This window comes from Mesoplodon mirus (genome assembly GCF_964341445.2).
Source record: "Mesoplodon mirus genome assembly, chromosome: 3".
Classification (NCBI taxonomy): Eukaryota; Metazoa; Chordata; class Mammalia; order Artiodactyla; family Ziphiidae; genus Mesoplodon; species Mesoplodon mirus.
The window spans coordinates 131,984,752-132,000,742 of NC_138978.1; the positions used below are offsets into that span (position 1 = coordinate 131,984,752).

General features: G+C 33.4%; 1 protein-coding gene across 3 annotated transcripts in view; it reads left to right on the forward strand.

The window, feature by feature from the left end:
* Positions 1-15,991, forward strand: part of AKT3 (AKT serine/threonine kinase 3) — a 391,924-nt gene that overhangs the window by 259,469 nt on the left and 116,464 nt on the right. For all 3 annotated transcript variants that reach the window (XM_082616001.1, XM_082616000.1, XM_082616002.1), the window contains 2 exons: positions 2,804-2,869; positions 4,018-4,086. In XM_082616001.1, the coding sequence (XP_082472127.1) occupies positions 2,804-2,869; positions 4,018-4,086 (135 nt within the window). The remainder of the gene's footprint in view (positions 1-2,803; positions 2,870-4,017; positions 4,087-15,991) is intronic.

Genomic DNA, 15,991 nt, shown 5'->3' on the forward strand with positions numbered 1-15,991 from the left:
TGGTTTCATTCTTACAACAAAGAAATATTGTTTTAGCTTTTGCCTACCTACATCTTTACTTGGCTCCTTTAATGTGATTAGGCAGATCATAGAATTTAGAAAAAATATAATCTTTCATGAAACTTACTAAGTGATTTAGAAAAACAACTGTTACATATAATGAGTTTGTTTCAACAAAATAGAATGAAATATCTGCCAGAAATGTTTTCTGAAGTACTAGAATATCTTTTCTGGTTTCATATACTTACCTTTCTTTAAGTCTTTTCCTAGTTTACTGCCTCAAATCACTTAAAATCCTGAAGTATAATAGGTAAATGTTATGTCTTCTGTGAATCTCTTTCTTACTGCATATAAAGAAATATTTCTTCTGCTTTACCGTCTTGTTGGGAGCATATAGCTGTTAGTTTTTTTACTATTAATTTTATATCTCAAGAATACTTCAAACATTTTTTCTTATTCCTGCTGTTACTGTCATCCAAGCCATCCTCATTTCACTCTTGTACTGCAGTTGTCTCTTGATTGATCCCTCCTGTTTTTGCTGTCCTTCTCAGAGGAGACTGAGCAAACTGAAAAACAGAAATCAGCTGTGTGCCTCTGAGCCTCCATCTCCTACACCATCACATTACCCAACCTATGATCTTCCAGTAGCATGGATTTTCCTTCATTATCCATTTACTATAGTAGATACCCCAATTTTCCCTTAAGAAAAATCAAATCACTTATCAGAATTCATAATTATTTCTTAAATTGGATATTTACCAATTTGTTTTGTCTTCTCCACTAGCATGTGAACTCCATGAGCAAAAGAATCATGTCTTTTTTTTAAACCACTTTATACTTGCACTGTCTTAACATCAAGTAAATGCATATCGAGGATTTTGTTTTTTAATCATTGAATTCCGTTCTGTATCTCAAAATAGCCACTTGTATAATCCTTAATCTTGTATTTTACATTTATTATATGATTCCCATAAACTGCAGTATCCCCTTCTCTTCTTTTTTTTTTTTTTTTTTTTGCGGTACGCGGGCCTCTCACTGTTGTGGCCTCTCCCGTTGTGGAGCACAGGCTCCGGACGTGCGGGCTCAGTGGCCATGGCTCACGGGCCCAGCCGCTCCTCAGCATGTGGGATCTTCCCGGACCGGGGCACGAACCCGTGTCCCCTGCATCGGCAGGTGGACTCTCAACCACTACGCCACCAGGGAAGCCCTCCCCTTCTTTTCTTTGTTTTTTCCATTAATACTGACCACCATCTGACTAACTGGAATGAAATCTCCATGAGGGCAGGACTTTGGTCTGTGTTGTTTAGTTTCCCTGTCTTCAATGGGTAGAAAAATACCCAGAATATATTTGTTTCATATATATTGAAGGAATAAATGATTGGATGAGTGAAGTCCCACACATTTGACATCTTGGAATTCATTCCTATGATAAACAGCTAAGTTCAAAAAACATTTAATAAGTACCTACTGTATGCTAATCATTATGCTAGGCACTGTTGGCACAGAAATTAGTTATGGTGTCATTTCTGCTTCTGATTTATTTTGTATTAAGATGTTTGGTATTACTCTAATTAATTTAGAAGTTATAGTATGATATGACAGAGGCTTTCATACTGTTTGAGCACTTAAGCCTGGTTCTTATTAAACAAATAAGACTGGAATGCTTTCTTACCCATACTTTATTTCGCTGGTTTTAAATACTATGTCATTACACTTTACTTTCTGTTCAGACAGAATTGGTCTCACCCTCTTGGAATGGCTTTTGGATTTTAGCATCTTTGATCAGTCTATTGCTCATTTATCTGTTAAGTCTAACTAAGGTCAGATGCTTTTATAAAAATAATAAATATAATGCAGTGTCCTAATGTTCCCTTGTCTTACTTATAACCTAACTGCGATTTGCCAGCAATATTAAGAAATTGATCCTGTAAGGGCCTTGTTCAGGATCTTGGCAGCAGCAGAGACCAGAGATGCTGTGTTAGTTTCAGCAGTTGTCTTCCTTTCCTTTCATTCTTTAAGATAGTGTTATTTTTAAAATATGAAACATTTTTCCAGTTCTCCATATGTTGAGGAAATCTTTCCTAGTTCACTTTTGATGTCAAGATGAAATTTATGTACAAGATTGGGGAAATACACTCTTAGTGTATTTTTGGTTTGAAATATATGCAGATTTAAAAAGTGTCACCTAGAATAGGCTGTGACCTTTTTTTTTAAAAAAAAAGCATGCTAAAAAAGCCACAAGCAAAAATATACAGCTTTTATACTCTGTTTTTATTTCTAAAATGTATAATTTAGAATTAAATCTTATACAGGTACTGTGTCCCCCTTTTCAATAACTGATTTTTCTTTTAGGTAGAAGACATACAACAAATTCTATGATCTTTAATGAAATATATCCTCTAAATCCCCCTGAATACAATGTAATACAAACATGGAAATATTAACTACTCCATGCCTAGCTGTTAACTGATAAGGAATTCTCTTCAAGGGGAAAGGCTTACTATTTCATTTTCTGTGTCCCGGATAATTTTTGCTGATTATTATATCATTATTGCTATACTTTAAGTATGACTGAATTTATATGAGTTTATACATTATAGCCATCTGATTTAAATCACTAATTTGATTTGATTTTTTTTTTTTTTTTTTTGGTGGAAGAGAAGCTTAGCAATAAACGGAGCATGTGTTTTAAAATTTTTTTCTGTGTCTGTGTTTACCTTTTCTGGTCTTAGAGAAATAGCAAAAATTTTTATATTATTTGTGCTCAGAACATTTATTAAAGGTTTGCCTTTTTCTTTTGTAGGATGAAGTGGCACACACTTTAACTGAAAGCAGAGTATTAAAGAACACTAGACATCCCTTTTTAACAGTAAGTGCCTAGAGGAAAGATGTTATAATCATAACATTTTATATTTAAGGAAGTTTTATTATAGCAACTAAGCTATGAAAAATAACATTTTAAATAACATTTATTTAGGTATGACATTTTCTTTGTAGATAAGTCAGTTTTGGGGAAATTATTAGAATGTATGGATTAAGTTTACAATATGCATGCATTTGTAGTCCTCTCGTTATATACCCATGAGTTTTTTGAGTTTTTTTTTCTTCCCATAACTCTCACTGCCTTAAAAAAGTAGAGCAAATACACTTAAAAATAAATTTAAATTTAAAGATAGCATTTAAATTAAAAATAGGATAAGTCATGGTACATCTTCTTTATTAGATAAAGTATAAACTGTGACTTAAATACATATAAATTAGTTATTTTGAAACAGACTGATTTTTTTTTAGTCCCATTTAGATTGCTTGTAATAGAGCCATAATTTGCAAAGTTTCTGTATGTTCCTGGTTCCAATGAAGTGTATTAAGATTAAAAATAACAGACTTTCAAAAGGAGAAACTTTTAAAGATTTAGGATTATTATGTAGGCTTCTTCAGAGGTATCACCAGATACATAGACTTACTTTGTTACATTGTTGTGAGTTTATAGTTCAGTGTATTAAGATAGTTGGCTCTAAAGTTTTAATATCTTTATAACCTATAAAATTATCTGAAACTTCTCTGTTGGATTGGGTCATGTTATGCGATCTCTATGCAAGAAGTGATACTGAAACTATGTTAGAATCCCAAGTATAACTGTACTCCTAAGACTTTCCCTGAAGTAATTTGTAGGCCTTACTTTTAAGGTCTCATGGATAAGGACTTTGGGGACCAATACAGTTTCAAGTAGATGACATAGTAGATTGAGAAGTGCTCATAACAATTACTAAGTTTATTTTTATTAAAAATCATAATTCTAAATTTTCCCCAAATAATACTCATTGTTGATCTTCACAAAATTTGTTTTATATTTCTCATAAACTTTTATTTAAGCATTCTTAAGGGAATAAATACACTCTTAAGGAACAAGAACAATTCATTTTATCAATCATGCTTACTGTTTCTAAGTATTCTCTTTTTGATACCGTTGTAAGAATGTAGGATTATAATATAACATTTTTTCTTTTTCATTTCAAGTCCTTGAAATATTCCTTCCAGACAAAAGACCGTTTGTGTTTTGTGATGGAATATGTTAATGGGGGAGAGGTGAGTCAAGAAGTATAACCAGCACTTGCATTTGCATGGTAGTATTGTTATTTTTTAAAACGTATCTACAATACACGTTATAATGTAATAGTTCTCTACTTCTTGATAGGGATTTGTATAGCTCTTTCTACTATTTTAGTAAATGGGAGCTGAATAATTTTCTAATGAAATATAAGGATCATTTATTTTTTACAATGACTTTTATGTATAGGAAAGTTTAATCATATTCCTTTTTCTAAATTTTTTAAATGCAAAAAATTTTACTACAGATATGATTTTTAAAATCATGGTTTTTAATTTTGAAAACCAGAAATAGAGGGTTTATAATGCTTTACATAGTTCTTCCTCAAGTTTTGTGAAACTTATAAAAAATTATTTTGCACATTTTAAACTCAGTTTAACAATAGGCCATAGGCACATTGTGGTTGAGTTCTCTCTTCTTCTACATAGTAGTTAGAGTAACTTTGACTGTATGTAAGGGATTTTTAAGGAATTTTGTAGTTTTGAAGGGAAATTCAATCATTTTAGTAGTGTATTTCACCTATTGCTTTATTCTTTATCCTTTCTCCTCCCTATATTTGATCAAAATCATTGCGAGGGAAAAATGTAATTAACTGCACTAGTTAACTGGAAATATTTCACATTGTGAGTGTTCTGAAATAAATTTAATTATTAAATAGGGGCTTGTATCTCACAGACCTTAAAATAGTCTTATTATCCGAAAGGAGGGAAGGAAGAGAGGGAAGGAGGAATGGAAGAAAAGAGAGGGGGAGGGAGGGAGGAAAAGAAAGAAACAAGGGAGGGAAAGAGAGGGAGAGAGGGAGGGAGGGAGGAAGGAAAGAAGGAAGGAGGGAAGGAAGGAAGAAGAAAATATCCATTATACAATATTTTCCCCTGTAGAATTATCTGACTTAGAGGAATTAGTCCATTGCAAAAAATTCATTCATTCATTTGGTAAACACATTTTTTTTTTTTTGTTTGTTTGTTTGGTTTTTTTGCGGTACGTGGGCCTCTCACTGTTGTGGCCTCTCCCGTTGCGGAGCACAGGCTCCAGACGTGCAGGCTCAGCGGCCATGGCTCATGGGCCCAGCCGCTCCATGGCATGTGGGATCTTCCCGGACCGGGGCACGAACCCGTGTCCCCTGCATCGGCAGGCGGACTCTCAACCACTGCGCCACCAGGGAAGCCCTGGTAAACACATTTTGAGTGCCTTGGCAGTGTGAGTTTGTCCAAATGTGTTAAGAGTTTATAATTTATCTTATAACTGTATTATAAATTAGAATATATAGTGAAAGAGCTTTTAATTTATCTTATAAGTATATTATATATACTTATATATAAGTATATATATATATATATATATATTATATAGTGAAAGACCTAAGTATTAATAAATTCATAAAAAAATGTGTTATGGATGATCTAGCATTTAGGGTAGGCTTAATGAGATTTCATCAAGAAAACTGATTTGAGAGGATATTTCAGGTGGAGAGGATGATATGAGCAGAATCACTGGTAGGCAAGCCCAGAGGAAGAAGTTGAGTAGTTAGATTATAATAGCCCAGGCATGGGACTTCTCTGCTGGTGCAGTGGTTAAGAATCCACCTGCCAATGTAGGGAACATGGGTTCAGACCCTGTTCCAGGAAGATCCCACATTCCGCAGAGCAACTAAGCCTGTGCACCACAGCTACTGAGCCTGCGCTCTAGAGCCCGTGAGCCACAACTACTGAGCCCTCGTGCCACAACTATTGAAGCTTATGTGCCTAGAGCCCATGCTGTGCAACAAGAGAAGCCATCTCAATAAGAAGCATGTGCACCGCAATGAAGAGTAGCCCTGGCTCGCCGCAACTAGAGAAAGCCCACGTGCAGCAGCAAAGACCCAACACAGCCAAAACTAAATAAATAAAATTAATAAATTTATTTTAAAAAAAGACATATCAAAAGTCACTTTTGGTTGGGATCAGGAAAATTAATATGTACAGTGAGTTTATGAAGAATGTGTTAAGGGTAAAATTATAAATTTGGGTTTGAAAAGCTTTTTCCTAAGGTTCTAAGAAAAACATATGTGGAGATATCACAGAGAATAAATAAAGGGTCCGAATATGGATACAGATTTGGGAGCCATTCCCATAAAGACTGTAATTTAAGTTATGGAAGTGGATATTTCCTATTTTGTGGGAAATGAAATTGGTGAAACTTCTATGTTAGTATCTATCAAAATTTAAAAAGCACGTATTCTGGGACCCAGCAATTTCATTTCCAGGAATTTATCCTACAAACATACTCAACAAATATACCACAGAATAATATGTGGATAAATATATTCATTGCTCTATCGCAGTACCTTAAATGAGCATTCAGTAAGGAGACTGCTTAATCAGTGTTACATCCATGCAGTGAAATACTTTATATCTATTGAAAAGAATGAGGTAGCCCAATATGGGCTGAGACAATGCAATTTCTAAGATATGTTATGAAATAAAAAAAAACAAGGTGCAGACAGAATATAAAGTATGCTTCTATTGGGTTAAAGTAAGACCATATATATGTGTATATATATATCTGTGTATACATTGAATATCTCTGGAATTATGTACTGGACATTATTGCTTACCTTTGGGAAGGCAAACTGGGTCACTGGGGAAAAGATGGGAGGACGACTTATTTTTCACTTATTTATTCTTGTGAAGCTTTTGTATTTTGTGTATTAAAATTGAAGGATGGAAAATAGGCAGGCAGATGGATGGCGGGATGGATGGATGGATGACCAGGGGAGAGAATAGTATGAGGGGAATGCTAAACTGCAGGCAAAAACTTGGAGAAGCACTCTTAAATTGCAGAAGTACTCTTGGACAGTATCATGTGTTTGCATCTATTACAAAAATTAGCACATTGTTTTATAATTACGTATTTACTTATCTATCTTTCCTACTAGGCTCAGAGCTCCCTAAGGGACTTACTGGTCTAACCCTGGCACCTTCAAATATTTATTAGATGTTTTGAATGAGTAAATAAGTGAATAGATGAACAGATTCCCTCAGGGAACAGGGATGAAAGAAGTTAGCAAAAGTGGTAAACTAGGAACTGCTGAGAAATAGGAAGAAAAATAGAAAGTAATATGGTATATAGTTTACTTTAGAAAAAAAGCTGAAAATGTTTTTTTCAGGAGGAAGTATCTTTGAGTGTATTTATAAAGTACATATTTATTGAGTATGAGCAGGGCACGCTGGTAGATACTGTGGGGCATACAAATCTCAATTAAACATAACTTTTACCCTCAAAGAGTTTATGATCTAGTGGGGAAGATTAGGTACAAAATTTATACTAAGTGTAAAGTGATAATTATCACTTGTATCAGAAGCATAGATTAAGGACTATGGGACTTCACAGGAAAGAAAAGAATTTTGGATGGTGGGATGAAGGGAAGCTGCCTAGAAGCTTAGTAGAGGGAGCTAGGTGGCACCTGCACTTTTATTCTAAACCTAGAGTACTTCGGCGATTAATCAATTAATGACTGTTAAAAAAAATTTTTTTTTACACAAAAGCAGATTTTCAGACTAGCCAGATGGTTTTCTTTAGCGATGGGATTATTTCACCTATTTAATTTATCTGAGAAGGAAATCTATATTCAGTATATGCTTATGGTGACTTATTTTATTTTGGTTTTGCTTTAGGTTCACCATGCCATTATTCTGCTCAGGGATGCTTCCTAGAAATGCAGAAAACTCAATTGCTGTAGAAAAACTAGTAAACATAGAACTTACGTTTTTAAGATAAGATTGAAGTAGAGAGAAGTAAAGTACAGAAATCTACAAATTCATACAAACAATCCATACCAACACTTATTGATACACCATGAGTTTCCCAAATGTGGAATGTCTGTGTAGTATCTAGCAAACTTGAGCAGAGAATACTAGCCTGTTGAAAAGTAAGCTCTGGTAAATTGATAGTACTCACCCAAATGGCAGCATCCTCAAATCTCTTTCTACCCAGTATTTGCCCAGAGATAGGCTTCTTTAGTGGACCCACTGAAGTTAATTATAACTAGCTCAGTTTTCACTCAATTCATATTTATTGTCTATTGATTTTTAATTAGCAATAGTATTCTTTTAGCCTATGTTCTGGAATGTTTATTTTGAAACATAAGATCAACAGCTGAGACATTTCTTTTTTTAAACTTTCTTCACATTTTTGTGACTATCTGGACTTCTTTCAGCCTGATAGACTGCACAAGAGTTTAGCATGCTCATGGCCATGCTTGTTATTATCCCTATATTTGCCAATATTGTTTAAAGCACTACATAATCTTGGTGGAAGTAGATTATGAGAGAAATACTGGTTGTGAAAAATCAACAGTGGCTGCTTATAAGCGTATCAGTACAATGGAGTCATATCATAATTTTATTTAATTTATATGAATTCAAAGAAATAGTCTCAGCAAGAGATAACATAGATAGATAGGAAGGAAGGAGGGAAGGAGGGAGAGAGGGAGGGGAGGAAGGAGAGTGGAAGGGAAGGGAAGAAGGAAATGGTGATTCTGCCATTCTGCTTGCTGAGTATATTCAGAGTGACCTCAAGATGAGAGAGAAATTTGCTATTCTTTTATTCCACGTCAGTTTCTACTTGTCATCCTTAGAGTTTCATGGGCTATAAATTCTATTGCTTAAAAATACATAGTTTTTATAAAACATTGTCATTAAGTGCTTTGTAAGTAGAGGTGTTCATCTAAAGAAACTATATTATTTCAATGCTAGAGGAAAAACTGTGCTGAGCTTAACTATATTGAGACAGTATATTGGTCTTCAGTGTAGTACCTTCCGAAGGAATTTCCAAGGATGATTTTGGTTATACCTCATAATCTATGTGTTAACTTTAGAACCCACTCCATTATAGTCCATTTGCCTATTAAATATTTAATGAGTAACTACTATGAGTTGGACCTCAGAGGATGTAGAAATAAGGAAAATATGGTACTTTACTTTAGAAGATGAGTATCTAATTGGAGAGACAGACAAGAAAATATACATATGCAGTGTCATTATTACTATGAAAACACTGGTTGCTGTGGGATACAGAGAATGCCTATTTGAATCAATCCAAAAGGAAGAGAGAGGAGGAAGGGGGAGAATGCCAGGGTAGGAAACACTTCTTAAAGTAGTTGCTAAGCTAAGTCTTGAATGTAACTGTAAGTTACATAAATAAGGATGAGAGGGAGAGCATTCCTACACAGAGAAAATAGAATGTTTAGAGTGTGATGGAGCTCATGCAAGCTCTCCCCCATCTCCCCAGATGTAGCACAGTATGGATTATGCATAGAGTCCTGCAGAGAAAAGCCAGAAGAATCTAACCAGGTAGGTAGGGTCATGTTAGGACAGATCTCTCCCAAGTAATTTAGATTTTATCCTGAAGTCAGTGAAGCATCATGGAAGGACTTCTGTATGAAATCTTTACAAAGAAGACTTTGGTGGTGGTATGAGGCTTGTATTGGAAAAGACAAAATTGGATACAAGGAAACTACTTAGAAGCTACTGAAGTTGGAAGGTTTTGGTAATCTGATCATAAAAATGATAAGGTTGTTAATTGAGCCAGTATTAGTGAGAAGGAATCAAATTCTGAATGGTGTTTAGGTACTAGAATTTCCAGGATTTAATGACTAAATGGAGAGAAAGGGAAACATCACACAGTTTCCTATTTGCTGCTTGGGGAATTGTGTGGATACTGGGCTGTTTGTAAAATCAGGAAACACAGTAAAAGGAATGAGTTCTGAGTTGATCATCCTGTATGTGAGTTACCTCGTGGGGATCTGAAGGAAGTCGGAGAGTCAGGTCAGAGATACAAATAGACTTCAGCAGCAATGCTGAAACAAAGGTAGGGAAGAAATGTCCAGTGTGAGAATAGTATGAAGTTAGAAAAATAAATGGCTAAGAATGGTGCCTGAAGATACCAACATCAGACATGTTGGTGATGAGAGAAGCCTAAGGAGGCTCCTGGATAGAAGGAGCCAGACAAGAGAAGCCTTAAAAGTTAAGGAAAGTATATTAAGTGTAAGAGTATAGTAAAGATACACAACTGAAAGATAGCAACTGAATTCATTGGATTTGACATCTACTACTAGTTCCTAAACAGAGTACCATGGATTCTTCTTTTTTTCTGGCATGATGCAAGGTTTGTACCTTGGCTATAGTATAGAATATACAAGGATTGGTTTGGAGCTCAGTAGAACAAGGTTATGAAAGTTCAGTGCAACCTTTGGTATGCAGTAAATCAGCATCTGGAGACTATAAAAGTACTCTAATAATGTGACCAATCACGCTGCTGCTGACATATCCAAGCCACTCTCTTTTTGTAGCTTAAGTATTATCAAATTCATATGAGAAGCAGAAAAATATTGTGGGGAGGAAAAGTAAACTGAAAACTGACTAAGGTGTTTAGTTTGATTTAGAATGTCTCTACTTAGGACTCTTTCCCAAAATCTTACTCATAGCCTTATTTCTTTCAGGCCTGTAAACCAAATCTGTATAAATCCCTCTCCAGGCTGAAATCTCCTGGAGGTTAAGAGATTCATTAGTGGGGAAAGGAAAATCATTAGAAAGAAATGTTACTCATCTGATAAATTTTTCACATTCTTCTATATTCTTTATGTGGGTACAACTGAACCTAACACTTTCCGTTATTTACTATTCTTGTCCACATTTTAGCTCATTGTACACTCTATAGTAAGCCCTTTGATAAAATTCATTTTCTTTTTGCATATGACTTCCAGTTTCATGCCAATCTTGAGATCCTCTCATACTTATTTCAGATTCTCATTATCTGGCTGGCATTTTGTCTTCAATTATCTCATTTTAAATTCACATGAGACAGAAGTGCCGGCAGTCAGCATTCTAGTTCTACTTACTAATTTGTGGAGGTGTGACTTGGGTGATTTTTAAATTAAAAATATCATTTCATATTCATAGTGATGATTTTTTAAATTTTACTAACTTTATAGATATATGAATATCTGTTGTCAAGAGTCTGACAAGCTAACTTCTTTACCACTTTAGTTATTAATATATTACATAGGTTTTATCAGAATTCTATTGTTTTCACCCAAAGCTTTTGGAAAAAGCCTCAAGACAAGAAGGATGCATTATAATATTCACATTACCACATAAAGGCAAAATAAATTCGGGAATGTTTTTAGTATATACTTTTATAATATTTCAAGGCTAGTTTCCCAAAATTCATTTAGCCAATATATCTCTGCATCTAAAGTAATAATCCAAAGACTTGACTAGCCTCAACATGTAAGACGCTTACTTTTATATCTAGAATATCAGATGAAGTGACTGGAAGTGCAGGAGCTGCCCAGGCATTTATCTGTTTTCACAATTTCTCTCCATGTGGTTATGGCACAGGATGGCAGTTTCAGGGTAGTCAAACTTCTTGCATAAAGGTTGGATTACCCCAGAGTGAGCATTTCAAGAAAGTGAAAACAGAAGGCACAATATATGTGTAATTTGTGACCCTGAAGAAAACAAAACAAAACAAAACATGAAATGTAACAAAACAATACTTAAATGTTAAAAACTCTAATCCCAAAACACAGTATATAGTCATTTGTGTTCTGCATCTTAACATGATACTTTTAATATTCATCAATATTGTTGCATATATCAGTAGCTTATTTCTTTTTATGGCTTTATTATATGGATGGATGTATTACAATGTGTTTATATAATCTCTAGTAGATAGACATTTGGTGTTCTTGCAGTTTGGGACTATTATGAAAAACTTTCTTGTGAATAATCCAGTACAAATCTTTGTGTGGGTGTATAGTTTCAGTTATCTTGGGTAAATATCTAGGAGTACAATTTCTGTGTTATTTGGTATGTTCAACTCATAAGAAACTGCCAAATTGTACCATTTTGCATTTCTAGGATGTTACTTATCATCATCACCACACTTGGCATGGTTAGTCTGTCTTAATTTTACCCCTTCTAGTTGATGTATATCTTATAGTTTTAGCTTGAATTTCCTGAATGATTAATGATATTGAACATGTTTTCCTGTGCTGATTTGCCATGTTATGTCTTCTTTACTGAAGTATCTGTTAAAATCTTTGGTCCATGTTTTGATTGGGTTGTTTGTATTCTTAATATTGAGTAATCAGACTTATTTATATATTCTAGACACAAGTAATTTATCATATATGTTTTGCAAATATTTTCTCCCAGTCTGTATTCTGCCTTTTCATTTTTTAGTGGGGAATTTTTTTCCTGTGTATATTTTTGTTTAAATCCGTTTTTTAAAAGTCATCTTGTTCGTATGTAATTTACATTCAGTAAACTTCACCACTTTTAAGTGTACAATTCAGTGAGTTTTGACAAATGTGTAGTTTACCATCACCACAGTCATGATATAGAACAGTTCTATCACCCAAACAAGTCTCTCACGCCCCTTTACAGTCAATTCCTACCATCACCTCCTGTCATCACAACCACTGATATGCTTTCTTACAAGTGTCTTTTTAAGGACAAAACTTTTAAATTAGAGGAAATACAGTTTATAAGTGTTTTTCTTTTGTGGTTTATGCATTTTGGGTTTAATTTAAAACATCTTTTCCTAACCCAAGTGTGTTAAGATTTTCTCCTATGTTTTCTTCTAGAAGTGTTAATAGTTTTTTGGACTTATATTTAGGTCTACAGTCCATTTCAAGTTAATTTTTGTTTATGGTGCTTGAGTCAAGGTTCATTTTTTTTGTAACTGGATATTTAATTTTTCCAGCATATTTGTTGAAAAGACTGTTTTTTTCACATTGAATTACCCTGACACCTTTGTCAAAAATCAATTGACCATATATATGTGTGGGATGTTTCTGGACTCGACTCTGTGTATTGATCTATATCCATCCATCCTTATACTTATACCTCACTGTCTTTAATACTTTTGCTTTAGAGTAAGTATTGAAATGAGGCAGTTCAAGTCTTCCAGTTTTGCTCCTTTTTAAAAAGTGTCTTGGCAACCCTAATATTTTCATGTAAATTATAGAATAAGCTTGTTGATTGCTACATGAAGGTCTACTGGACCTTAACTGATAGTGTAATCTGTTGATCAATTTGGGGAGAATTGACATGTTAACAATATTGTCTCCTGATCCATGAACATGGTATATTTTTCCAATTATTTAGATCTTCTTTAATTCTTTCAACAGTATCATGTAGTTTTTAGTGTACAAGTCTTGAACATTTTTTGTTAAATTTATCCTTATTTATCTTATTTTTTAAAATTATAAATGATTTGTTTAAAGTTTCAAATCTTAATTGTTTGCATATAGAAATGCAGTTGATATTTACTTATTAGCCTTGAATCCTGCATCCTTGCTCGGTTTGTTTATTTGTTTGTTTGTTCTTAAGTATGTTGAGATTCTCTTTGTAGATGATCACATCATATGGGAGCAAAGACAGTTTTACTTCCTCTTTTTCAGTCTCAGTAGATTTTCTAAGACCTTCAGAGCAATGTTAAATAGCAACGTAAGAGCAGGCACCCTTGCCTTATACCGGATCTTAAGGCAAAAGCATTTTTACTTTTCACCATTAAGAATGTTGTTAGCTGTAGGTTTTTCATAGATACCCTTTAACAAGTTGAAGAAGTTCCTTTCTGTTCCCATTTTGCTAAGCTTTTTCTTTTTTTTTTTTATAAATCATTATAGGATGTAAAATTTTGTCAAATTATTTTTTTTGTATCTGTTGGGATGATCATGTGGTTTTTCTTCTTTATTCTGTTGATATCTTGAATTTCATTGTTTGGTTTTTTAATGTTAGAACAACATTGCATTTCTTAGATAAATCCCACTTAGTTATGTTGTATTATCCTTTTGGTATGTTGTTGAACCCAGTTTGCTAAAATTTTGTTAAGAATTTTAAACCTTTGTTCACTAGAAATATCATTCTGTAGGGTCCCTTCTCTTCCCTACCCTGAGCAATGTCTCTGGGTTTGGATTCAGGGTAATGCTAACCTCTTAAAATGAGTCAGACAGCATTGCTTCTTCTATTTTCTGGTAGAATTCACCAGTGAAATTTTGAGACCAAGAGTTTTCTTTGTAGGAAGGTTTTTAACAATGAAGTGAAATTTTAAAAATATATTTATGGAGGCATGCATTTTATCTGTTTCTTCTTGAGTGACCTTTGGTTGTGTGTTTCCAGGAATTTATTTCATCTAATTTTTAAAATTAATTTGCCTAATATTGTTGAATTCCTATCTAGTTCTAGACCCTGAGAAGGCAACTGTACTCTATACAAGGTTCTTTCTCTCATGCAGTTCATATTATGCAATTATAAAGGAGACTTATGAATGAAATTTCTTCTTAATTGAATAATTTATACATTTATTGTCTCAAGTTAATAGAAACTGTACTTAGAATAATAAATAGATATGCTCTAGATACCAGAGACCTAAGTTTGAATCTCAACTCTACCTCTTAGAGCTATGTGATGCTAGGCAATCTTCGTAATATGCCTAAATCTTAGTTTTCTCATCTGTATGATAGAGATAATCATTGTACCTATTTTATAACATTGTTCTGAGGATTAAATAATGTAATAAATAAATAAATAATGCATGTAACTTCCTTAGTATAGTGCCCAACAAGTAGCAGTACTCAAAAATAGTGCCTATTGTGATAGTAATAATAACTTATATTTATTATATTTAATCATCTATAATATAATATAGAGATAGCATTTTGTAGCTTTTGTGATTGTTGTTAGAATGTAATGTCTTAATGCTCAAAAATTGTAGTGTTTATTATTTTTATTGTGTTGGTATTGAATATATTTCATAAATAGCCCAAATATTTCACATTATATCCTAATAGATTTAAATATTTTAAAATAATTACCTTGAGAATTTTTACTCTTTTAAAAGTATATTTTATTCTCCAAATGAAAAATCTGTTAATATTTAATGTGGTAGAACTGAGCAATCTCTTTTTTAATCTTGTTAGTAGAGTCAAAATACTTTAATGTAAATTATTTTAATTATGGAAATAAAATTTAAAAAAATTTTAAAGGAACTATTTTTATACTTACCATATTATGAAGTATTTCCATTAGGTGACTCTTGATCCCAGAAAATTTCCTTAACTTTTCATGCCTTGCATTAATTATTTAAAAATTAGATAGCTAGTGGGAAGCAGCTACACAGCACAGGGAGATCAGCTCGGTGCTTTGTGACCACCTAGAGGGGTGAGATAGGGAGGGTGGGAGGGAGACACAAGAGGGAGGAGATATGGGGATATATGTATATGTATAGCTGATTCACTTTGTTATAAAGCAGAAACTAACACACCAATGTAAAGCAATTATACTCCAATAAAGATGTTAAAAAAAAAAATTGCCAGCTTACAGGCTACTTTTTCCGGTATCAGGCACCTAGTTAGATCGAGAATTCTTTTTACATTTTCAGACTTGTAAGAAGAGGGCAAGAAATAGAGAAATAAGGCTTGAGGTATTTAGCTGGAAATTTATAAACAAACAACTGTTTCAGAGTCCAGCCATCTGACCTTAGATCCCTTTCAATTCTCCTGAAGCATCCTAAGGGTTTAATTTGTATTTTAAGAAATGTAATTTTGAACTATTTATTAAAATATGGCATTTTATCACTATCCTTTCTGGAAGAAACTTTCTTCAAAAACTAAATGTAAATTTACATTACTTTACATTAATTTTTCTGTGTGAAATGCATAGAAACTGAGTTCAGCATGAGAAGAGGATAGACATGATCTAATATGATCTAATATGAATTACCTATTAAAAGTGTACTTTTATTTGATCCTATAAAAGTACATGTTTAAACATTTGTTTTATTGTATAACTGATACCATTCCAATTGTGTAGTATAGTATTTGCTACAGACTGAATC